The 26,588-nt window shown below is 45.9% G+C and overlaps 1 protein-coding gene across 1 annotated transcript in view; it reads right to left on the bottom strand.

The window, feature by feature from the left end:
- Positions 1 to 26,588, bottom strand: part of RELN (reelin) — a 640,798-nt gene that overhangs the window by 556,261 nt on the left and 57,949 nt on the right. The window contains exon 2 of the mRNA XM_088480241.1: positions 16,048 to 16,158. Within this exon, the coding sequence (XP_088336367.1) occupies positions 16,048 to 16,158 (111 nt within the window). The remainder of the gene's footprint in view (positions 1 to 16,047; positions 16,159 to 26,588) is intronic.

The following is a 26,588-nucleotide window of genomic DNA, read 5'->3' as shown; positions in this document are numbered from 1 at the left end:
TTTTGTCACACTGTCAATAGCTCACACTGTGCAACGTACTATTCTACATACAATAGTTTCATTGCAATTAAGTTGCAGAAATTGAGGTAAGAAAACATAATTTATATATTTATTTATTATCAGTTTCTTATATAGCGCAGCATATTCCGTTGCACTTTACAATTGGAAACATTGATAGAACAAAACAGGGTAATAACAGACATAGAGGTAGGAAAGCCCTGCTCGCAAGATTACAATCTATAGGGAGATAGGCATTGATACACAAGGATAGGTGCTATATATTGCAATTTGGTCCAGAAAGAAAGCAGAGTTTTTTAGTGGCCTGCATGATCCATTGGATTGCTCAAAATGATTTAGGGATCTAGGCCCTCATTCAGAGCCGTACGCTCTGAGCAGAGCGCACGCTCTGCATGAGGGCCGGGCTCCATTTTCATGGAGCGTCCTCCTGGACGCTCGTATAGCTGTGGGTCACCACCCACAGGCTATACGAGCGTGCATTTTGATGGCCGCGATGGTCGTGACCATCGCGACCATCGAAATTGCGAGCCGGAGCCTGCGGTTGAGGTTTTCAACCGCAAGCTCCGGAGTGATTTTGGCTCTATCAGAGCCAAAATCACTCCCACTGACATCACTAGTGATGTCAGTGGGCCGGCTTCTGACGGGAGGCGTTCCCGTGGGAACGCCCCCGTCAGGGAGGCACGCCCCCGGCACGCCCACCAAAGGGGGCGTGCTGTCAATCAACATTGACAGCACGCCCCCTTTGATCGGACACAACGAGCGAAGGAAAGTCCTTCGCTCGTCGTGTCTGGCGCATGCGCACGACGGAGCTCCATCCGTCGCGCGCATGCTCAGTGCAGACCATCGACCCACTTGCGAGCGGACAGCCGCTCGCGAGTGGGTCTGAATCAGGCCCCTATTCGGCAATAGCGACGATGTTGCCCAGAATATTATCGGGCAACATCGTCATGATTTTTTATCAATTATAAATATTTATGGCTGCTATTCAGCATTATTTTGAGCAGGGACAGCAGTTGCGGTAACACGCTGTCCCTGCGATGTTACAGAAGGTATTGTTATCGGTTTCCGAAAACAATACCTTCTGTTACTGCTACTGCGCATGCTCAGTCCAGCCCTTCCGAACAGACTCCGTCCCTGCTTTTAGGTGACCGCCGACGGGTAAGTGCATCTCCAGCCTGTCCAAAGTGATTGACATGTGTATAACGGCTTTGTATTAGCCTGTATACATGAATATTATTTATGTGCTTTTATATTTAATATTTATAAATAAATGATAAATACAATAGCACATAAATATACATGTATGCAGACTAATATAAAGCTTTGTAAACATGTCAATCAATTTCGTCAGGTTTAACAGGTTCTAGAGTGCTTACATATCCGCGGTCACTGCAAAACAGGGACGGAGACTGGGTGGTGTTACACAACGCTGCAGGGACTTATGGGAAAATGTCCCTCTGTCCCTGTAGTTTTCCGGGAATTTAATGTAATTTCTTCATATAACGCCATTCTGAGATTGCGTTATATAAAGTAAGAAATTTTTGAGTAATTTAACGCTTTTTGCTTTGCTGAATAGCAAAAAGTGTTAAAGCGGTGTAGAGATCAATGGCTGATCCCTACAGTGCGGTACTCTAAGAGATGGGAATTAATGGAGAAGATAATTGCATTATCTCCTCCATTAACCCATTGCTAAATAGTGGATTTTTCATAAAGAATGTGGAAGTGATGATTTCCGCATTTTTTATGTAAAAAAATAATTGCTGAATAGACCCCTTAATCAGTCTAGAGACAACTGCTGACAGTTAGCTGAATTTTAAAAACAGAGTTGCTGTGTAGTCTCATTTTACAATGCATAAAGGAAAATTCATAATTAATCAGTATAGCACCCTAAGGCCACATGTTTTCAGGATTCTATTGACAAGCACAATGAGCCATAGAGTATGCATGGCTAACCGTCCATTTTGTCTACCTGCTAACCACTGTGTTTATCATGTCTTTTTGCATCTTTCAATTCTGTCCAATGTGCCATTCATTATTTAAAATTTTGCAATGATTTTGTTCTCTCTTTTGTTTAGAGCTTATTCGGCCTATATTTCCCATTATTGTGTTTTTTTAAGTTAAAGTACTAGAAAAAACAGATTCTAATATGGCATTATTCATCACAGTATCATTATTTCCTGGGCACATATCTCTTCATTCCCATAGTTTATACAGAAACAATGTTTCAAAAATACAAAAAGATTTATGTCGTACTTGTCTAATTTTTAATAAGCGTTTCAGGGAGATTGTGAAAGCAACACCTTAAGAGGACATCCAACTGTAAATGACATCCAAAGCAGTTACATAAGGGTGAAGATAAAGTACCAACCAATTAGCTCCTAACTATAATTTTTTGCAAACACAGCCTGTAAAATGACAGGAGCTGATTGGTTGGTACATTATCCCCGTCCACTTTATCTCCAAGGCTTAGTACATAGACCCTATAGTTTGATATATGTATAGAAGGCAGCAATCAGCAGACTTTCAATGAGGAACAACAATCCCTGTATAATCCAACGTTTTGTATTTTAATTACCCTTCTTCAGGGTCTTCAGATCTTCATAGGGCTGACTGTACAGACACTTTCTAACACCTTAAACGATCCCCTCTAACTGTTTCCCTTCCACCACATCACACCCCCCATGTAATGTAGCACATAGCCTTGGATACAGATCCCCTTTAATGTAACATACAAATCCCCTGTAATGCAACAGACATGCCCGTAATGGATCACACATCTCTAGTAAATCAGCAAACATTCTTGGGCACAAATCACCTATAATTCCTTACACCTCCTTGGGGGAATACAAGTTCAAAATCCAGGCTGTCAGGATCCCAACACCGGCATCCCGACAGGGTTAGAATGCCGGCACTTTGTTGGTCGATATCCTAACCCACCCCCTGAACCTAACCTCCCCCTCCCCGCGCCCTAAGCCTAACCATCCCCCCTTAGTGTCTAACCCTCCACCTAGTGCCGAACCCTAACCCTCCCCCTAATTCCAGTACTTACCTTCGGGGTCCTGGCGTTCGGGATACTGGCACCGTTATTCTGACTAGTGTTGGGATTCCGGTATCGGCATTCTGACAAAGCAGTGGTAGGTGCCATTAGGCAGGATTTTGGTGTGGTGTTTTCATGCAGCAGTGCTGGTTCAATTCTGAATGCAAGTGGCGTTCCCCATGGGGCTGGCACCCAAGACATATGCAACGGTTGCCCCACCCTTGTAGTGCCAATGTTGCTGTAAACAAGCCCTTACTTTACTTGACCTAATTAAGAATTAGGAATGGACATGGGAAGCCGATGGTTAGCAACCATTGGTGTTTCCGATTTGATGTATGTCTTTTTCCATAATACACCGGAAATTCGATGGTTACCAGCCATCGGCTGCAACTTTCTGATGCCCATTCAATGGCTGGCTGTGAAAGGGGAGCACACAGGGTATGCAGCAGGAGAATAGATACCATGCACATGCGCACGGCATCTATTCTCTGTATAGGGGGAGCCCGGGGGCAGCCCAGCATCTCGGAGAGTGCTGGGCATGCTGCCACAGTGACGTGCCCCCTTTCCCAAGGCCCCACCCCATTTTGCCCGGTACTATAACCACTGCGATGGATTATAGTATCGAATTACAACGATGTGATGGCTAGTTGCTATCGCATCGCATAATTTGATGTTGGAAGCCCACCAACTATTTGATGCTGGGCTTCCGATGTCCATACCTAATAAGAATGCTCCTGTCCTGTCCATCCAGGTACAGGGAGGTATAAGTGTCATAAGAGTAACGCATGTCTGCATGGGCACATATGTGTGTGGTGTGTGTGTTTTGGACATATGTAGTATGAATACACGCAGGATACAAAACACCAATTGGCACACAATGTCAGGGGCAGGGGCTTATCTATAATGGGTGCAGGGTGTGCGAGGCACACCCTGCACCCATAATATACTTACCTCTCCGGAATCCCACGTCAGGGTCCTGCGCCGTAAAAATGTCTAGAAAACGGTCGCAACGGCCATTTTCCCGTCATTTGCGCATGCGCAGTACAGGGGAAATGGCCACTGTAGCCATTTTCACGGTGACCTGCGCATGCGCTATAGACTCTGGGCACACTCTAGAGCTGCCGGCTGCCGAACGGAGAGGAGGGGGTCTGTGATGGAGACTGCACATGGGGGCCCCTCCTGACTAGAAACGCCCCTGACCAGGGGCATATTTGCTATATTTTAATAAATAATCTACAGTATACTTTTTCTGAAAAATTTACGTGCAGATTGCTCATAGCCAATGGAAGATCTATGGACACTGGGGCGTATTTATAATGGGTGCAGGGTGTGCCGGGAACACGGGCCCCTGGGTCCAGGGGGGCCCCGCACTGCACACCCTGCACCCATAATATTACTTATCTCTCCGAAGTCCCACGTCAGCACGAGGATCCGACGCTGTAAAACGACTGGAAAATGGCCGCGGTGGCTATTTTTCCGTCGTTTGCGCACGCGAAGTACAGGGAGAATGGCCGCCCCGGCCATTTTCCTGGTGACCTGTGCATACACTATAGACTCTGGGCACACTCTAGTGCCCAGAGTCTATAGCTCAGTGCGCTGCTGGCCGCTGGGCGGAGAGGAGGGGGCCCGTGTCGGAGACTGCACACGGGCCCCCTCCTCTCTAGAAACGCCCCTGTATGGACACCCTAGGTGCCCCACCTCTTGTGCTGTACCTTTGCCCCACCACACTTAGCAGGTGGAGGTGGAACATTCTACTTCTCAGGAGGGAACCAAATCATCACAGTATCAGACACAAAGGAGCAGCAGCTGGAAGCTTCAGAGGTAAAAATCTGCTAGCTGCTGCATCCAGCCTTTAGTTTGCACCATGGACACATAAAAACATACTTTCCCTAAACTTAGGCACTAGAGGCAACCGCCCATATTTACATAAGGGTGGCACCAGCCTTTAGAATTTTGCTACATTCTACATTAAATCCAGTGGTGGAACCACCATTGGACTTGAACCCCTACCCAAATTTGGCTATGAGGCCTGGCAATGCACTGTTCCGCCTCTGCTTATATCAGGTTTTTATTTTACTATAAACTGACATTTGTGTTCATTTTACAAAAGGAAAATACAATATAGTATTGATTCATTAATGAATGTGGCATGTGAGTGGCAGTTAGAAATAGCATCAATTTACATCAGTTCCCATATAATGAAAAAGAAATTTGAAGTCAGTGGAAAATGACAGAGCACGGCTGCGGAGTGCAGTCTTTCAAAGATCTACTGGAATATCATCTCAATTCAGCTGCTGTCATTGCTGTTTTCTTCTCTGGTGATCTCTGCAGCCTTCTTGGCGGCAGCAGCTGCCACCACAGCTTCTGACACTATGGGGAACAAGTGTCCTTGTTCTGTGTCCAGCAGTGAGCATGATGCCAAAAAAATATACTGGGCACACAGCAACTCTGAGCTGGCAGGATTATCACAAATGCAAAAGCCTTCTCTAGACAAGAACAAGAAATTTAAGTTAATGTAAAAAGGCAAAGGATGATCATTATAGGCAGCAGCAGGGTGTCTTAAGTCACTTTTCATCTCTCCACCAGCCACTGTCTCGCCTCTTTCTACCTGTACCACACCACTGGTAGGTACACAAAAGCACCAGCTCTCAATAGCTGCTTTAATATTGGCGGCTAATAATTAGAGATGTGCGCCGACCCCCATGTTTTAGTTCTAATTTGTCGTCGGGTTTTGGTTTTGCCAAAACCGTCCTCACGTGTTTTGTTTTTGGATCTGTATTTTTTTTCTTTAATTGATAAAAACAGCTAAAATCACATAATTTGGGCCTGTTTTTGTTCCTGCAGTGTTATTAACCTTAATAACATTAATTTACAGTCAATTTTGACCACCTCACAGCTCACAATATTGTTTTCACTTTTCACCGGTATAGGCCAAAGGCTGTAATGAGCTGGCTGGCTAAACTAAGCACATGGCAGTTTAAAAGAATATAGGACATCTATAAAACATTGCCACGCAGCAGTGGCAGAGAGGATGGCAGTTTAATAAACTATAAAAATGTTTGTCATCTATGCAAAAAGACAGTTAGCAATGCCCCAAACAGCGCATAATTCAAAGAAGAAAGGTGCAATATGGAATTGTCCTTGTAAGTATGTTGTTTATTAAACAGGACATGCACAGTTTAACAAACCAATCACTTCACCAACAGGGACTGCAACTTGTGGCTGAAGTGATTGGTTTGTTTGGGCCCCAGAAAACAACATACCAATGGGAAACTGACATTGCTGGCAATAATCTATACGTACCAAGGGCCTGATTCAGCAAGGAACGCAGTTGGTAATACATACGTATTCGGTCGATTGTTGCATTCTGCGCATGGATATGTATCGCAGTGCGCGTGCCCGAAATAGCAACTGCGATCGGAACTGTGATTGCAGAGGCTACGCAGACCCAGAGCAGATTGATTGATAGGAAGTGCCATTTGTGGGTGGTGATGGGGGGGGGGGTCGGGTGAACACAGGCGTGCCAGTTTGGTTCAACGCCGTTGCAGGGGCGTGCATAAATTGTCCACTGCATGGCCATAAGCAGCCATAGCACTGATAGTGTGCATGGCTATTACCAATTTCTGAGTAAAGTCAGGGCTTGTGCAAGTGTGCTTATGGGTCCGATGCTACTCGATGTTATCGATTGTTTCGCTATGTTGCCCTAGTATATGGATGTGAGTAAGGGGAAGTGGGAGTCCTTATGTCAGGCTGTTGTCGTAATGTGAATGCAAACATTTAAATAGCACTGCTGATATTAGCAAATGTATTGCGTGCATATAAGCAGATTTGCAATCCGTAATGAATCAGGCCCCAAAGACGTGCAGTCAGGGGAGGCAGAGCCTCCGTTGTCATACCCCTGATTTGATATAAAAATTACTACAGTAATACAAAGAAGATATTTATAACTTATAAACATCTTCCTTGTTTATTGTAATATTTTTTATGGTTGACACTCACCAGCTTTGTGGAGCTCCCTTGGGACTGCGGGGAGACAGGAGATGAGGCAGCAACAGCTCAGCCTCGCTTCTGTATAGGCAGATACTGGTTGCAGAGCTGGGGGTGGGGCCACACCACGAGCAGTAAGCTGCACAGAAACAGAGCTGATAGAGGCATGCCTCTGAGTATGGGGGGCATGCCTTGAGCACTGATGGGCACCTTGGATGTGTCATGTGACCAGGAAGTGCACTGCAGTGTTTAGTAATTGAAGCTCAGTCAGCAGCAGCAAGAGAAGACACAGTGATGCATGTAGGAGAACCAATGGACGCTGAAGCTTAGTGTAATGAGGGGAGATTTACAGTGAGACAGGCTCCCAGCACTCAGACCCATCTCCATGTGTGCCTCCCCAGCCATTGACCTCACCACACGTCACTGATACGTACAGACTGGCTCTACAGAGGCAACATGTCGTTGTCATTATCATCCTCACCCTCATCAGTGTGTACATCATCTTCACAGCAAATGTATTTGTCCCCACTGGAATCCACCATTACAGGTGCCTCTGAACTTTGACTTAATTGCCGGTAAACGTCTTTCTCATGGAATTTGTAGTTCATTTTGATGAACATAATCTTTTCCACATTATGAGGAAGTAGCCTCTTGTCGATTGCTGACAAGGTTCCCGGCTGTGCTGAAAACTTTCTGAGTACTCATCTGCAACACCAGTGGGACTCTTAGGAAAGCTCAGTTGTTTCCTGACAGCCGAAGTTGCCGTAGAAACTGAAGGAGGAGACATTGTCATGTCACGTGCTGCTTGAGCTGACAACTCGCTTGCCAAGAGCTCTTTCTATCTCTTAAGAGCTGTGGGCCTGATTCATCATGGATCGCTATTGCAATCGCAGCTCCATAATTGCACGCGGGTCTGCTGTGAAAATATGCTATTGATTGCAATCGCAATGCCGTTGCACTGCATGAATAGGGATGCCCACTGCCTCCCAATACTTTGCAAATCTTCACAAACATCTGTAACATAGAGTAACATCAGTCCCTCATGCAGAATTACAGCAGCCCTGACCTTACTAACTTCTTTGCACGCAGTGAGTACTCAAGTTGCATATGAAATCGTAATGGCTAATTTATGCACGCCCATGCAACGGCGTTGAAATGGTCAGACACGTCTGCGTTTATCCGACCACCCCCTTGTTACCACCCACAAACACTCACTGTCAATCACTCTGCAATGGCTCTGCGTGGTCTCCATGATTGCAGTGCGACTGCAGTGGTGCATTCCCGCACTGCGATGCATATTCAAGGGTAGAACGCAACAATCGGCCAACTGCGAGCGCTGTTGCAGTTGCAATCCTTAATGAATCAGGCCCTGTGTCCGTTGGAAAGAAAGACACGATGTATAACTTAAACTTAGGATCAAGCATGGTCACCCAAAATGTATCGATACGATTGCTGAAAAAGCGATAAAGGTCTTGATCTACAAGTATGACATACTTAACGGAATGGCTTTGTTTCATCTCATACTTCAGTTTCTTGAGTGGCTTTTCCAAAAGTCTAATTAGGGGAATCACCTGACTCTAGCTGGTAGAGGGCCTGATGCAGACCCGGTCGCTAGATGCGTTCGCTCGCTCCCAGCGTATGCAAATCCGGCTTAGTGACGGCATGCAAGGCGATCGCATGGCAAGGCATAAGCACGCCCACTATGTCTTGGCGTGCGATCACTTTGTGTATGTAGACGCTCATCATCTTATCTTAAGACGCCCACTAGCGCACGTCAGCTCCAGGAAGTGTCTGCACCCATCGGTACATCGAGGACCAACGCAGCTCTTGTGGTTGCCTCTACCCTACCGCAAGCACTGCGAGCACTTCAGTGTAAGATACAACCAAGTGACGTGTACAATGATGCATCCATGCTAATTATGCACACGCATAAAACGCTGTTAAGACGCCCAGACACACCTGCGTTCGCAGCACCACTCACCCGTTCACAAGCACCTTCCCCTGTTACCACCCACAAACAGCTCATTCTGTCACTCAAAGTGGCGGCAAGTCTGTGTACTACGAGCGCACGATTCACGATTGCAGTGACTGGCTTGCGCACGAGCATTACGACTTATACGCATGCGCAGATGGGCGACAATTGGCCACAGCGAACATCCGCAGCTTAGCGACCGGGTCTGAATAAGGCCCAGTGTCCGAACTTACTTCACAGGTGACAACTTACAACACCTTGCACAACACGCAGAGTATTCTCCACTGCGCTGGAGTAAGGTACATTCTCGCTATGTCATGGCTCATTTTGTAGCTTTGGATGGCTTTTTGCTGTTCCTTCATCCGCTGAAGCATATAAAGGGTCAACTTCCACCATGTTACTAGCTCTTGCTTTAGCTGGTGGCAGAGCAAATTGAACTTTTCTTGCAAGTGCTGCAATCTTCTACATGCATCTGCTTAATGCTGAAAATGTCCCAACATTTTTGGCCTACAGACAGCATCCCTTGCACGGCCCTGTCATATTTTAAAAAATTCTGCACCACCCAATTAATTGTGTGAGGAAAAAATGGGATGTACAATATCACCAAGATGTAATGCTCTCACAATATTTGTGGCGTTGTCAAAAATCACAAATCCCGAGGAGAATCCAAGCAGGGTAAGCAATTTTGCAATGACATCCCTGAGTTCTTCTAAGAGGCTGATACGGTATGCGCCTTAGTGAAGATGGTAATGCAGAGTAACTTGCCTCTGAATGAGCTGGCATTTTTTAGATGCTGCTGCTGTTCGAACTGCCGAAGGCAATACAACCACCCAGTGGGCTGTCACTGTCATGTAATCTTTAGTTTGCCAAGTACCACTTGTCCAAATATCTGTGGTTAAATGGACAGCAGGTACAACAGAATTTTGTAGGCCACTAATTTTTTTTAACGTTGTACAGGCAGAGAATTGATTTTCTGGTGAAATGGAATCTAGATGGGATTTGGTAGCGGGGACACAGGACCTCAATTAACAGTCTAAAACCCACTGCACTAATGGCGGATATTGGATGCAGATCTAAATCTAATACTAGCATAGCCATTGTGGCGTCAGTGATTCGCTGTGCAACTAGGTGACAGCTATCATAGTTGCTTCCTCTAGCAAAGGATTGTTCAACAGTCAATTGTTTTTTAAAACTACTACTAGTAGTCTTATTGGTCCCCTTCTGGGATGAAGATCCACCCCCAGCAGCAGACCTAGAGCTCAAGGATTCTTCTGAGGAATCCTGGATAGGGAAGAACTCAGCATTATCAAATTGGATGCAAAACAACTTATAATCATTATTGAGGATATTGGTGATGAAGGTGTTGGTGGTGGAGATTGCAGGTGCTTGGATCTAGTAGAGAGAAGAGAGCTAGTTGATGCTGAACTGCTTGTTAATACATTGTTAGCATAAGTTTCTGATAATAACGAATCCAGGAGTAGGCTCCTACAGAGGCGGCACTGGGTTTGGTAACACCTGGCGCGCTTTCTGGATACCCCCCCCAACATGCCAGAGGGGTGTGGCCTAACTAAAGAAGGTGTGGCCTTGTGGGGGATCCCGATAACATCTCTCTGGGGGCGGCTCTGCATCACCAGAGATGCTGGGCTGCCCCCGGAGACTGGGCAGTCTGCACTGTCAGCTCCTCTTCTGTGACAGGAGCCAGGTGCTGCAGGAGAATGTCACACTGCAGCACCCAGCTCCTGTTACTGCAAAGGATCCGGCATTTTGGTGTGCCCCCTCCGAGGCAGTCCGCACACCCCTCATGACACCACTGGGTTCCTAGATGGTCAAAATCCCTACTTCTAGTTAATGTGGCTTTACAAATGCTACAGATGGCAAAACAATTGTTGTCAGGATTTGGGTAAAAATAATTCCACACATAAGAGGTGAATTTTTTCATCTTGTCATGGGCAAAAACTGCTTCCACTGATGCCTCACATACAAAAACATCCCCCTCATCCTGTTGCACTTCCACCATAGCATCCTCAATTTCTAGGTCAGGATTTTCTTGACTTGTGCTGCTCATCCCCACATTGGCAGAGGGTGCAGAAATGGTTAAAGGAGTACAGTATCAGAAAGGCTCACACATAGCACTCGTGGACACACTTAGAGGTATATTTACTAAAGTGAGAGTTTTTAGAAATGGAGATGTTGCCCATAGATAACATCTTATTGGCGCGAATAGCGGAGATAAAAATTATAATTATTAGGACAAAAATCTGGTAATTAATAAATGGGCCCCTCAGTGCTTAAAACTACAATTCAAAATATCCCTGAGCTGTGAGGAAGCAGGAAATGACATACAACCAGCCACAAATCAGGGCTTAGGCTTCTGAATTTCAGGAACAGAAGGAGATATGCAGGAGAGGATGCAGTCATTAGGTAGAGATGTAGACACAACAATGTCAACAGTTATGTTGACATTGTTAAATTGTCGACATACGTGTTGATATCCTCAGAATGTTCACATGTGAAATATCAACATTGTCACAATGTCGACACTAGGGTAAGCTACAAGCGGGAGGGTTAAGTTGCGGGGTGGGGGTTAGGGTTACGCTGCACGGGGGGAGTATAAGTTTAGGCACTAGAGGGATGGTTAAAGGTAAGGATTAGGATTAGTGGAACAATATGTACCGAAATGCTAGAGGATGTGGTCTGACCTGGAATTGACAGTCACATGACCACTGGAACCCAGAAGCTGCGCTGGAGCCGATGCAGGTAAATCACCGCTGGGCCACCAGGGATATGTTGACATTCTACATACTTTTCATCATGATGAATGTCGACATTATGACCATGTCAACAATAAACATGATTAATGTCAATATTATGACTGTCAACATATACCTCACCCGTGCAGACAGACACGGCCAGAGATATGCACAGGGAGAAACATAAACCAAGAGAGCATGCAGCATGTTCCGGAATCCTAACATTGGAAAAAAAAGCTGCTGTTGGGAAGACAGAGAGCATAGTTTGGGAGTATTGTGAATACTGTGGAAGTAAGAATCTTGCCATCAAGAAGAGATTTTACTACTCAGAGACAATGGGGCCCATTTATCATGAACTATTTCGCAGCATATTCCCCAAAAACACCTGGCGGCAAATATTTAGAATCCCTGCAATGTATTATGGAGGTATTGCAGCAAGTATCTCTGATAGCTGCTGCTGTCCCTCCATAGGTTTTAATGGGGGATGTGATGCTGTCCGATTTAACAAGCTCCATATTGCAAAGCATTCCGGAGCTTGGACCCACAGCTAACCACCATCTAAAGATAGCATTGTGCTGCTGTAGCCTGTGGAGAGAGGGACCCTCCACAGCAATGGCCGCCACACATGCTTGGTCTGTAGACCACGAATGTACAGGAGCCCGGCATAGGGAAGAACCTTTCAGGGACGGGCTCCTTTTGGAGCTCCTGTCCCTGCAGGGGCTATTTGATACATGCCACTGCTAAGATCACATCTTGGAATGCGATCGTGGGTGCTAGGAATCTTCCCAGATTCGCATTGCAAATGGTAGTGTTGGTAAATGGGCCCCAAAGAGAGATAAGAAAAGCTTCATACAGTCTCAAAGCAGTGGCGGAACTCCCGGAGACAATGGAGTCAGTTGCCGCCGGGCGCCCAGCCCTGAAGGGGGCATCTGGCTCCATTGTCTCCAGGGTCCCGGCCGTTCCACTTCCTTCCACCGCATCTACCTACCCCTATACCGCCGGCTTCACTGTAAATAAAAGAAAGCCAGAGAGAGGAGCCGCTGAGCTGAGCGCCAATCAGCATCAGCGGCACTCCTCCTCCGGCTCCACTACACACTGTGCTCTCGGAGTGCCTCGGACGTCACGACGTATCATGTGACCGCCCGCGACCTACCCTGGCTGTGCCTGCCCCGTGCTCCTCTGAAGAGCCGCCCGACACTGCAGACAGAGTGCAGATGGAGTCGGACCGTGGTGAAGACAAGACACTGTCTGTATAAAGTGCGACTGGGACCCGGGAGACAGGATCTGCGTGGGCAGCGCAGTGGGCTGTGGCACTGTGACTGGGGACTCAGGCAGCAAGAATCAAGTAAGTGAGTCTGTCTGTCTGTCACAGTGTCTGGCAAGCCAAGCAAGTGGGGTCATTGCCTGGCGTTGGACTTGGCGGAGGGGGGGGGGTGATGATATATCTACTATGCATATATTTTGTCACTCTGCCATGTTAGGGGGGGAGGGGTGTGCTGAGGGAGCGGGGGATGATATATTTATAAAGCTTATTTTTTATCACTGCCATGTTGGGGGGGGAGGGGTGTGCTGAGGGAGCGGGGGATGATATATTTATAAAGCTTATTGACAATGGAGTCATTTGCCACCGGGCGCCAGCCCTGAAGGGGGCACCTGGCTCCATTGTCCCCGGGAGCTGCATGGAGAAGGAGCGCCACTGATCGGCGCTCCACCTCACTGGCGTAACTACGGAGGGTGCAGGGGGTGCGGTCGCACCCCCTGCACCCTCCATTTGCTGGGCGCCCGCTGAGTGTGTTACCAGCGGGCGCCCGGCTCCTATTCAAACCCCCGACGGCAACCGGAGGACGGAGCTCCCTCCATCTTCCGGGTCCCGCATTGCACAATGGGAGTGACGTCATGACGTCACTCCCATAGTGCCGAGGAGCGGACACCGGGGATGGACGGCAGCAGCACTGGAGTGGGGATAAAGGTAAGTTTGTTGGTTTTTTTTGTGTGTGTGTGTGTGCGCGTGTGGGGGGGGAGGCTCACTACTGGGGGCAACTACAGGGGGCTAACTACTGGGGGCTCACTACAGGGGACAACTACAGGGAGCTCACTACTGGGGGCAACTACTGGGGGCTCACTACTGGGGGCAACTACAAGGGGCTAACTACAGGGGGCTCACTACTGGGGGCAACTACAAGTGGCTCACTACTGGGGCTAACTACAGGGGACTCACTTCTGGGGACTCACTTCTGGGGGAACTACAGGGGGCTAACTACAGGGGGCTAACTACAGGGGCAACTACAGGGGGCTCACTACTGGAGGCACTGCATAGGGGGACCACTACTGGAGGCACTGCATTGGGGGACCATTACTGGGGGGCACTACATAGGCAGGCACTGCATAGGTGGACCACTACTGGGGGCATTGTATAAGAGGAACTGCATTGGGGGGAGGAGCGGCAGCTGGGGCTGGCATAGTGCTAGGGGGGTGGTACATTTTAATTTGGGGGGGAGGGGCACCAACATTTATCTTGCCTCCGGGCACCTGGGTTGAAGTTACGCCACTGCCTCAAAGAGCAAGAAGCTATAATGACAAACAGTGACTCTCCTAATAGACAAAGCTGAAAGTTTATTGAAAAAGGCTACCAATATGTTAGGTAAGTTTGCAAGACGATCAGAGGAGAGTGACAATGCCATAGGTAAGTCTGTCACAGACAAACAATAGCTTGCTAATAGTCCTGTACAATCTGTCAGACACGCAGAGAGGCTGCTCAGGATGAGAGAGAGAGAGACAAATCCCAGAGGAAAACAGAAAGCAAGACACCAACAAAAGGGCAGTGTGATAGCACAGATATTCCAAGAGCTACAGGTAGAGTCCAGGAGTGTTCTAGTTGTCTTTGCCTTCTATTGTTGAAATTTGGATTGTGCGCTACTGAGCTATGTCTATGAATGCTCATTAGTTGAAACGTTTTCCTTTACCAAGATAACTGCCGTTTGTTCTTCTTTGTATGCGCGGCACCATGGACGTGTTTCACTTAGCTCCAAAGACCCTGCCAGATTATCCAGCATATTGGCTTGTATGTACAGCGTATCCTGCCTATACTCCGCTACCTCCAGACATCATCGACTGGTGCTGTGTATGTACCGTTCAAGCTCTGCTCCATTTACATCACCAAGTGTGTAACTGTGAGTGCGGCTGTCCACGTAACTAATACACTTAAAATAAATCTGACACCTTTTTAACTACTGGGACTGGTGTATCTGCAATTCCGCTAGTGTTGCTATTAACTCTGCATACCACCTCCAAATAGCACACACAAATAAACAGTTATGCCGCTTTGCTGTTATTTCAAGTCCTTTTTAGCTGATTTTGCTGTTGCTCCCTTCAAATTGCCACATAGTGAAGAGAGAAACTGGAGCACATTTCATAACTTTGATTGAAGTTCAGAGAACTCTTCAACTTTCCAGAGTGGGTCAATGTCCAGAGCATGCCTGAGTAATACTTGTACCTCATCACACACACAGTTATGTACACCTGGGACCTGAGAATAAGGCTCTGCCATGCATTGTTCTACACTTCTGGATAGCTCCGGTTTCACCTAAGCCTACAATGTGACTGCTGTTTAAGAGACTTCTTTCCCACTGTTAAATACACCAGTTGTACCATTTGAGGAATAGTACCTACGTGCATGTGTCTTTAAGAAACCAGTTGCCCCACTACTTGAGCATACTACTGCTCACAAAGTCCTTTCACTAATACAAACAGTGACTAAGGGCCTGATTCAGACCCACTCGCGAGCGGCTGTCCGCTCGCAAGTGGGTCAATGTTATGGACTGAGCATGCGCACGACGGAGGGAGCTCCTTGACTTAAGAGTATCCTAAAGACTCACCCGGCACACACAGATAAACAAGTGTCGCATATGAAATTAATCAATGCAGTCTCCTTGTGCATCTTAGTCACATTGCATTGCAACTAAGATGCATTTTTGAGCAAAAAGATACTTGGCACAAGCAGATTCACATGGGACCTGGTGCCGAGAGGGGCTGTTTGGCGTGATTGCAACAACAGTGTATGAGCACACTATGCATATACATACATAAACATTTTTTTTATTTTACTGTGTCAGAAAGGTAGTATTCCATTGGTCTATTTTCATTCTTTAATATAATATTTTTGTACAGCTGAATTAGTAAAATGTCACACTTCCTAATGCTAAACATAACACTCTCTGGTACCAACAAACTGGATATTATGGCACTTTGACAGTATTTTGACATTTATTTTATAATACACTCACCAAATCCAAAAGCTTTGGAGCCTCCAATGCTCTGAGAAGCTTGTACGCTGGTAGATGTGTATAACCCGGTCACCAAGAGTCCATCAAAGTAGGTGCTTGTTGAAATAGTCACTGTAAGAAAACAATATACATTTATTAATTATTACATACAATGTATACAAAACGTAAATGATAGAATATAAAAGATAAGTGCATCATTTTCACTATATGAACATTGTTTAATGGAAACTTTATTTTCCTAAATACCTATTATATCACACACCAACTTTCTTTTCCCATTTACAAATACCTGAGTGCCACACCTCAATATCTACTAACCTATGCACCAAGTAAGAGCAACGGGCACAGCTTAATCTCATTACCTGGAGTGCCAGTCTATTGGCTGAATATATATATATATATATCAAGTCTTGATAAAAGGGAGTTGTCCCTGAAACGTCGATTTACATTACGACTAGTGTCATGGTCATTATTTGTAGCTGTCCAGTCTCATGAGTGCCGTCTTTACATATCTGTATGTGGAATTCTTTGGAAAGGCACCGGAGTAGTTGCAGTTTATTTAGGAGTGCCGGTATTTTGGATCTATATATATATATATATATATATATATATATATATATATATATATATATATAATAGTAGCATAGATGGCTGCACTCGAGGATTGAAAAAAGACAACAGATGCTTGATAACAGTCAAAGTCAACGTTTCAATGCAGAAGCATTTGCTTCTGCATGGAAACGTTGACTTTGACTTATCAAGCCTCTATTGTCTTTTTTCAATCCTCGAGTGCCGCCACCTATGCTTCGATTGTGTGTGGTATATGTGCTGTGTACCTGCATCGGAGGGCAACGGGGTATGAAATATCAGTTTGTTTATTTCTGTGAGTGCCGGATTCCATTGTTTGGATATATATATATATATATATATATATATATATATATATATATATATACAGGTTGAGTATCCCATATCCAAATATTCCGAAATACGGAATATTCCGAAATACGGAATATTTTTAGCATGACTGACATAGTGAAAACTTTGATTTTTGATGGTTCAATGCACACAAACTTTGTTTAAGGCACACAATTATTAAAAATAAAGTATAAATTGACCTATAGGCTGTGTGCATAAGGTGTATATGACACATAAATAAATTTCATGTATGTACACAAACTTTGTTTGAGCCACAAAATTGTTGAAAATATTGTATAAAATTACCTTCAGGCTGTGTGTATAAGGTGTATATAAATCATAAATGCATTCTGTGTTTAGATTTGGGCCCTATACCTAAGACATTTTAATATGGTATGCAATTATTCCAAAATACGGAATATTCCGATATCCAAAATACCCCTGGTCCCAAGCATTTTGGATATGGGAGACTCAACCTGTATATATACACATGCACACACGGTATAAGTTATGACATCATACTTTCCTACTCTCCCGGAAGTTGCAGGAGACTCACAATTTTTTGGTAGTCCCCTGCATCTGTGGAATAGTGGTTGGATCTCCTGCATCCCACCTGCTTCCTAGTGAAGTGGGCAGGATGGGGAGATACAACGGGAATTGCAGTCCATATAAAGGAGGCAAGGCTAAAATGACACAACTGTGACATTTTAGCCTTACCCACCCTCACGGACCCGCAAATACGCTGCATTTCACCCTGAAGGAGGCGGGGCCTAATTATGCAAAGAGCCCCCTAAATGGTCAGCTGATTCTCCTCTCTGGGATTCTCCCAGAGAGAATTATATTGGCAAAAACCTTAACCCTAAAAGGCCCTTAACTGAAACAAGAGCTATGTCCAAGGGGCCTATTCATTAAACCTAAAAATTCTCTGGAGATAATTAGGTTTAGAACTCACATGGAGTTCTACATAATTATAGGTGGAATTCATCATTCCACCTCTCCATTAGTATCTATTCCGAAAAGCTGTCATTTTTGCGATGACAGCTTCTCGGGAAATAGATACTTTTCCCTGCCTACACTACCTTATCGCATCTGGAAACAGTGCTGCGCATGCGCTGTTACATCTGTAAAACCAGCGCATGCGCAGCACTGCCTACAGATGCGTTAAGTTTGTGTACCCCCCCGACCCCTCCCCCCTCCGCTCACCTCCCCCCCCGACTTACCTGTCTGCGCAGCAGCCTCCGGCTCCGTCCTGCTGGTCTGTCATGTGGTTTCCCAGCAGACCACATGGCAGATTAGAAAAAAAAATATTTTTTTTTCTTTTTCTAAACTTTCTTGTGCTCTGCTGGGGAGCACACATGTCCGACCAGCCTCCGGAGCCTGAGGACGGAGCAGAGCGCCGGAGGGACTCGTCGGGGGACCTGCACACGTGGATACAGGTAAGTCGATGCTGTTATTCGCCACCTCACAGTGGCGAATAGTAACTGCATCAAATTCCGAAAATTGATAATTTTCGGAATTTGATGAATACCACAATTTCCACATGTATGGGGAGTGTGGAAATTAACGCAGGGGAACTTAGCAAGGAGACATCTGTGATATCTTCTGTGCTAAGTGGCTACATGAATACCAAAATAACGTTATTTAAGTAAAATGTCCTTAAAAACTTTATTTTAGTGTTGATGAATAGGCCCCCAAATCTTAGACTTTTGTGAAACAGGAAGTGCAGGAAAACTGTGACATTTTCAATGTGCCAGCACTCAGGAACAGGTGTATGTGGACATGACAAATTTTAGGTCACTTCGTCGAATAAATTTTGATTTGTAGCCACTCAAACGCTGGCACATTACATAAACAGCAGACTAAAGCTGAGTTCAGGGCCAGTGGCAGTGGTGCAGAATGAGAATACAGGCCAAGTTTGGGGTTACAGGCAGAGGTGCAAAACAAAGATACTAGCTGGGTCGGTACACTGGAATCAGACAAACATAAAAGCAACACTAGACCACAAGCAGGAGAGCTAATACTCTGGCACTAGTATTGTGAAGAAAGGGAATTTAAATAGGTAGGGCTGTTTTAAGCAGACACGTGCAGTCAGGGGAGGCAGAGCCTCCCCTGTCATAATGAATAAAATAATACAAAGAAGATATTTATAACACAGATTCTGGTAGAATATCTGCTTTGCATTATTCCATCATTCTCTAGTATATCTGCATTTAAAATCAGTCGGTAGGCAGCGAGAGCGCTGCCTCCTACTGACAATAGAAAAGAGCAGAAGCGGGGGGCGGGGCCATGCCACGGGCTGTAAAAGCCCATTGAAAAAAATAAGGCAAAGTAGCACATATAGAAATGCCTCATTGACAGGGATGTGCTTTCAGCCCCCATGAAAGCACACCATTGTCAGTCAGACAGATGTGATTGGATCCAGATGTGATTGGACAGCGGATCCATCACTGGCGGGAACACGGCGGAGGTGCGAGCATTAGCGGTGGCGGAACCCGGTGGAAATACATAGCATGGCGTCAGTCCTGGACCCGAGAGGATCCAGTCCCTGCCAGCCATTTTGCAGAGTTCGGCAGTGGTTTCAATTTAAAAAATGGCACCTCAGCATCATTTTTTAAATGCAAGATGGCCGCTGCGAGCCAATAACAGCTCGCCACGTCATCATCCCACCCCCTCTAGCTGATTTATATAAGCCAGCGCGACGCAGCAGCTGGCAGTCTGCCGGCAGGGAAGGAGTGTGCAAGAGTTCTCGAAGATAGAAGATGTCGGGAGCCCTAGGGAGGTGGCGGCCATGCAAAAGAGTTTAAAGGCTGCCACTCCCCAGGTGAAGACGCCGGAATTCTTGGGTAGATGACGGCCCCCAGGTGAAGACGCAGTGGCGGGCGCAGTGGCGGGCGTCAGCCCTGAAGGGGGCACCTGGCTCCATTGTCCCCGGGAGCTGCATGGAGAAGGAGCGCCGCTGATCGGCGCTCCACCTCCATTGGCGTAACTACGGAGGGTGCAAGGGGTGCGGTCGCACCACTGCATCCTCCATTTGCCGGGCGCCCGCTGAGTGTGTTATCAGCGGCGCCCGGCTCCTATCCTCCTGGCGGTAGCTGGAGGACGGAGCTCCCTCCGTCTTCCGGGTCCCGCAGTGTACTATGGGAGTGACATCATGACGTCACTCCCATAGTGCAGAGGAGCGGACGCCGGGGACGGAGCTCAGGAGTGAGCTCCGTCTTCCGGGTCCCGCAGTGCACTATGGGACTGACGTAATGACGTCACTCCCATAGTGCCGAGGAGCAAACACCAGGGATGGACGGCAGCAGCACTGGAGCGGGTATAAAGGTAAATGTTTGTTTGTTTGTTTTGTGTGTGTGCGCGCGTGGTGGAGGCCATCACTACTGGGGGCAACTACAGGGGCTCACTACTGGGGGCAACTACAGGGGCTCACTACTGGGGGCAACTACAGGGGCCCACTACTGGGGGCAACTACAGGGGCCTCACTACTGGGGGTAACTACAAGGACCTCACTACTGGGGGTAACTACAGGGGCCTCACTACTGGGGGCAACTACAGGGTGCTCACTACTGGGGCAACTACAGGGGCCTCACTACTGGGGGCAACTACAGGGGCCTCACTACTGGGGGCAACTACAGGGGGCTCACTCCTGGGGGCAACTACAAGGGACCTCACTACTGGGGGCAACTACCGGGGGCTCACTACTGGGGGCAACTACAAGGGGCCTCACTATTGGGGGCAACTACCGGGGGCTCACTACTGGATGTACTGCATAGGGGGACCATTACTGGGGAGCGCTACATAGGCGGACCACTACTGGGGGCATTATATAATAGAAACTGCATAAGGGGGGCGGTGGCAGGTGGTGCTGGTATAGGTGCTGGGGGGTGGTACATTTTAGTTTGGGGGGGCACCAACATTTATCCTGCCTCCGGGCACCTGGGATGAAGTTACGCCACTGTGAAGACGCCAGAATACAGTCACCAGCTCTGGGTGAATCAGTTAGTTCAAGGAAATTACTATACTGTAAACTTGATATTAAAACATCTGAGAATCAAGTTATATGTGCAAGACTCCGTAAACTGCTAGCAATATATTTGAGTCAGAGTATCCATGTCATATTTATATTAGTATTACCGGTAATTGTATGGTGAAGTTTCATGTGTTAAAAGCAAACACCAAGTCAGTGTTATATATCCTGGGGATCCTCTAGGTGATATTAATGCCGTTGCACTAATTACAACCAGAATGAGAATAATTCTATCTTATGTCCCTTATCTGAAATTACAACCAATATCCGGGTATACATACAGATTTCTTTTGATTACAAAGGGCATTTAGTAATTGACCCTTGAGCACTTTAATAAGAGCTTCATGTGGATTGATGCACACAATGACGAATCATAAGAGATACAGTTAGTAATAACACTTACACTCTGAAGGTTCTGAAATAATAACAATGCCATTAATTATGCACTAATTGCAATTCATACTGATAAATATCACTACCGGATTCCTAATTAATGGAATCTTTGAGGTATATAAAAACCTCCCTGTTAGCCGATGTATGTGATAGTGAGCCTTGGAACTGACAAATTCTTTAAGATAGATAGGTACAAACTATAGAATCCTGTTATTTGATCAGCAAATCACTTCGATATGAATGCTTCCTGCATCGTAACACAGTAATCCATTCCCAACATGACTGAATGGATGTGGATTGAAAGATCTACAGTAAAAAGGTAGACAATGTCTAGATAGACACCAGATGTTAGACAGTCAATAGGTCAACAGGGACAAAAGGTCGACATGCTAAAGGTTGACATGTAAGAAGGTCGACAGGTACATATTGTCGACAGGGTCAAAATGACGACGCGCATATGGTCATCACAAAAATGGTCAACACATGGTTTGATTTTTTTTTCTAACCCTAATCTTCAACCTAATCCTCCCCTTGGTGTCTATCCCTAACCCTCCCTCCTGGTGCCTAACCCTAACCGTTGGGGTAGGTGTCTGACCCTAACCGTCCCTTCTAGTGCCTAACCCTCCGGTAAGTGCCTAACCCTCCCTCCTGGTGCTTAACCCTAACCGTCGGGGTAAGTGCCTAACCCTCCCTCCTGGTGCCTAACCCTAACCGTTGGGGTAAGTGCCTAATCCAAACACTCCGGTAAGTGTTTAACCCTAACTCTAAACCTAACCCTAAAAAAAACCCAAAAAAGTGTTCACCATTTGCGTGTCGACTATTTTCATATCGACATGTTGACCCTGTTGACCTTCTTACATGTCGACCTTTAGTGTGTCGACATTTTGTCCCTGTCAATCTTTTGTTCCTGTCGACCTATTGACTGTCTCTAATGGTGCCCATACACGGTATGATTTTTTTACCCTATATGGACAGTTTCGACAGGTTATACAAACCAATCGTATGAAAATAGGTGTTTTTTGTGTGTTCTGCGACCCTGATGTGCGTCCCCGCCATCCTCTAGTTGGATCGCAGATCAGATGGTTTTGCAGAGAGATCTACAATCTTTTGAGTAATACACTTCTATGCATCTTATTCTATGATCGTAACGATCAATCATACACCACTGACCACATCGTATGAAGAATTTCAAGGGCAATCGTACCACACATCTTACCAATTTGAATTGCACCGTGTATGGGGGCAACAACATCTGGTGTCTAACTAGACATTGTCTACCTTATTACTGTAGATCTTTAGACCAGATCATGACTGAATAGGTGAATAAGACATGGCATGTATAATTGGATAGAAATGTTTTGACATATCACTGTAAATAGATACATTGTATCATAATGATCACTGCTGATACAGCGTGAGGTGTGTGTAAGGAGAAGAGTGCAGCTACAAGCAATTTGTTCAGTATGGGCTCTCCGTGGAATTAAACAGATGATGATTAATAACTGCTCTTAACCCTGAGAGAAACCATGTATTATCGGGGATGTATTTACAACACTAAGGGGTAGACTTACTAAGATTCGAGTTTGGTCGAGATTGCAATCTCGGGTAAGTTTAGGCATGTTTTTCAGCTCGCAAATTTACTAAAGACAAACTCGGGTGAGTTTGGGAGAGAGTTCTCATTTTTCACTGAAAAACTCGGGTGAGATTGCAAACTTGAATCAACTCACCATCGGCCAAACGCGGAAGTACTTTTAATGAAAAAGATGAAACTCAGGAATTTACCAAGAACCGAGATTACAATCTCAGGTAAGATTGTAGCAAACTCGCTGATAAATTGAAGTTTCAAACACTCCTTGGCATAAACATACACAGATCAGATTGATTTGTGTATATTTCTGCCTGTATACCTAATCTAAAGTATTTATTTAAAAAAAAATGATGTAGGGTCCCTCCCAAAACATATAGTGGCCGCTCATAGGCTGGGACCCACATGTAGCTAGCCAATGAGCGGCCGCTACATGTAAAGCGGCCTTTGATTGGCTAGCAGGCCATGGGATTTCCCAAAGTGGCCCGGCATCTGTCATTTGTGATGTATTGGTATGTGTGACAACACACATATCTATACTTGTCCGCATGGATCGGGTCAGTCGTTTTTTTTTTTTTTACCAAGTCGGGGATGCTACGGAGAGGATCGCAAGGACAGAGGTGAGAATAAGATCTTTTTTTCAGGAACACCCGTGGATACTACGGGACAAGTGGACGTGAACATCTGGCAGCAGCTAAGTATGTGTGAGTGGGATAGATGTATGTATTAAAGTTACACTGTATACGGTGTGTGTGTACTGTGGTTATTTCACTATTTATTTTACAGTGGAGGTACGGGTGGTGGCCGCCTGCTGGCACTTGTAGTTCCACTGTAAAATACAATAGTTTTGAACTATTTCCAACATTATTACCCCCGTACCCACAGCCCAGGGGTGCGGGAAGCCTAAGCCTGGAGTTTCGGGAGAGGGGGGACCCCTTGTTGGGGGGTCCCCACCTCCCCTGAGATCCCCGGCTTGGGGTGTTAATGCTTTGGCCGTGGAGACCCAGTGATAGGGTCTCCTGGCTTTGGCATTACACCCCGGTCGGTATGGGTCAGGTGCTGGTTTTAAATATAGGGGTACCCCTATGCATTTTTGCCCCCTATATTTAAAACCAGTACTGGCCAGCAGCCAGGTGCTGGTTCCTAAACTACAGGGGAACCCTACTCGTTTTTTACCCCGTTATTTTAGGAACCAGGACTGGCTGAGCAGCCCGGGGATGGTTGTCTTTTGGAGGGGGACCCTACGTCATTTTGTTTTACATTTAACCCTTTTTTTACAGGTACAACACACAAGCAGCCTTCACATATATCACTGATATGTGCAGGCTGCTTGCTCGGGAGAGTTTTGCAGAGAGAAAACACTGCAATCTCGGGTGAGTAATCTCATCTAAACTTGCTACTCAGGGGAGATATCTTGATCTGCTTCACCATCGGCCATCTCACTTTCAGCTAAACTCACTTCTTAGCAAATTTGCGAGTTTCAGAAGCCTCAAATCACCTGAGTTTTCGGCGATGTTAATCGAGTTGAAAAAAAAAAACTCAATCCGACTCGATTCTTAGAAAATTTACTCCTAATTGTTTATATGAATGAAACAATATATTGGTATAATACACACCCTTGTATATATTAGATTATTTCATGTTATTTCTAGATCTCCAGCAGCACCCTAGCAATAGTATATATTTTTATTATATATTAACATCTACTATATATTGGGCAAAATAACCAGATATACATTTTTTGTCTTGAGATATTTAATAAGCATCTATTTTGCTAATCTGTCTCATTATAATTATATTATATATTAAAGGGATACATTGATTACGTATATATCTCCAGATTATGGTTCTATAATATCACGCACACATGGAATAATATATGAGAGTTACAAATACAAATAAAATCATAATATTGTATAAGCATTTTATTGTGATCTAGTCCATGTGATCGGGAAGCGTTCGCACCCTGCATATAGACACCTCGCTAGAATGAGTGACAGGATGAGCCGTTTGTGGGTGGTGACAGGGGTTGGTCGATGGGAACGGGGGTGTAGTGGTGCGAACGCAGGCACGTATGTGCCTCTAAACGCCGTTTCAGAGGCGTGCATAATTAAGACGCAGCGTTATAATACACGTCACATGGCTGAATTACACACTGAAGCACTCACAGTGCTTGCGGTAGGGTATGGTCAGCCACAAGTGCTGCGTATGGGTCTGATGTTACCGATTGTTGTATACACTTCCTGAAGATGACGTGTATTACTAAGGGAAAGTGGGCATTTTAAGACAGGCTGTTGGGCATCTAAATACACTCCGCGATTGCACGCCAAGACATAGTGTGCGTGCTAATGCCTTGCCGTGCGATCGCGGGATTTGCATACTTTGGCAGCTGACGGCTGCGAGCGAACGCATCTAGCGAGCGGGTCTGAATCAGGCCCACAATCCGAAGCGCACTCCCGCCGCTGTTCTATCGTATCTTATAATCAGACGTGCAGCCCATATTATCCATCGTGATCGTATGCCTTGCGGCCCGAACCCCGTTGTCCCGCACTTCTTACCGGGGGCTGGGCGAGCAGGGGGTGCAGTAGGTGCGGACTACCCTGTCCTGTGTGCAGTGACGGCTCCCTCACAGTGCGCTTAATACTACAGTGCAGGACCCGGCTCCTATCACTGAGGGGGAGTCTGATCCTTGGTGTCACCCCTCGGCGCAGGGCCAAACGCAGGATTTTTACAGAAGGGTTACAGGAGGGTTTACACACACACACATATATGCTGTGTGTATATATATATATATATATATATATATATGTGCTTATATATATCACAAAGCTCCAAATGAATTCCAATCCAGATATTGATATAAAAATTGATATAAAAAGCGCCATCATGTAGAAAAAGCGATCATATTGCAAGGCATAAATACTCATCAGTAGTAGCAGCATAATTCAATAGCGCCTGACCATCCAAACTGCCCGTTTCGGCATCATGTAGCCTTTATCAAGGGTGGCTGACTCTTGACGCCTTGATCTATGATCGCTTTTTCTACAGGATGCCGCTTTTTTGGATACTGTATTGAATACATTTTTCTATGCATTTAAATACTTTGGTGGTGTGCTTGTTGCCCAACGATATCTGGATTGGATTTCATTTGGAGCTCCTTTAATTGTGTATATATAATACATACACACACATACATATATATTCACACACAAACACAGACATGTCACATTTACCTTATAAACACACACCCCGAATGTATGTCACACATACATTACACACACAATTACCTTGCGGCAGCTGCGGGTTGTAGACCCGATAAGGATGGGATCTGGCAGGCTGGCACCATGTCATTAGGCCCCTCCCCTAGCGACAAAATGCTGCAATTCGCGGGTCAATCGGGAGGGGTGGAGCCAAATTATGCGATTCTAATGGAATCCCCCCATATTGGCTCCCCCTCCTCCCGATTGACCCACAAATCGCGGCATTTTGCCACGAGGGAGCAGGGCTTAAGAAGATGGTGCTTGCTCTCCAGTCTGTCAGGGAGGGTTTCTGGGTACTCAGAAACCCCCCTGCATGCACTAGTGCCTCGGCGGGTGACACCCCACTTGTGACACCACT

This window comes from Taudactylus pleione, unplaced genomic scaffold (genome assembly GCF_031769625.1).
Source record: "Taudactylus pleione unplaced genomic scaffold, aTauple2 ptg000251l, whole genome shotgun sequence".
Classification (NCBI taxonomy): Eukaryota; Metazoa; Chordata; class Amphibia; order Anura; family Myobatrachidae; genus Taudactylus; species Taudactylus pleione.
The sequence above is the reverse complement of the archived record's forward strand: the minus strand, read 5'-3'. Positions and strand labels throughout refer to the sequence as shown.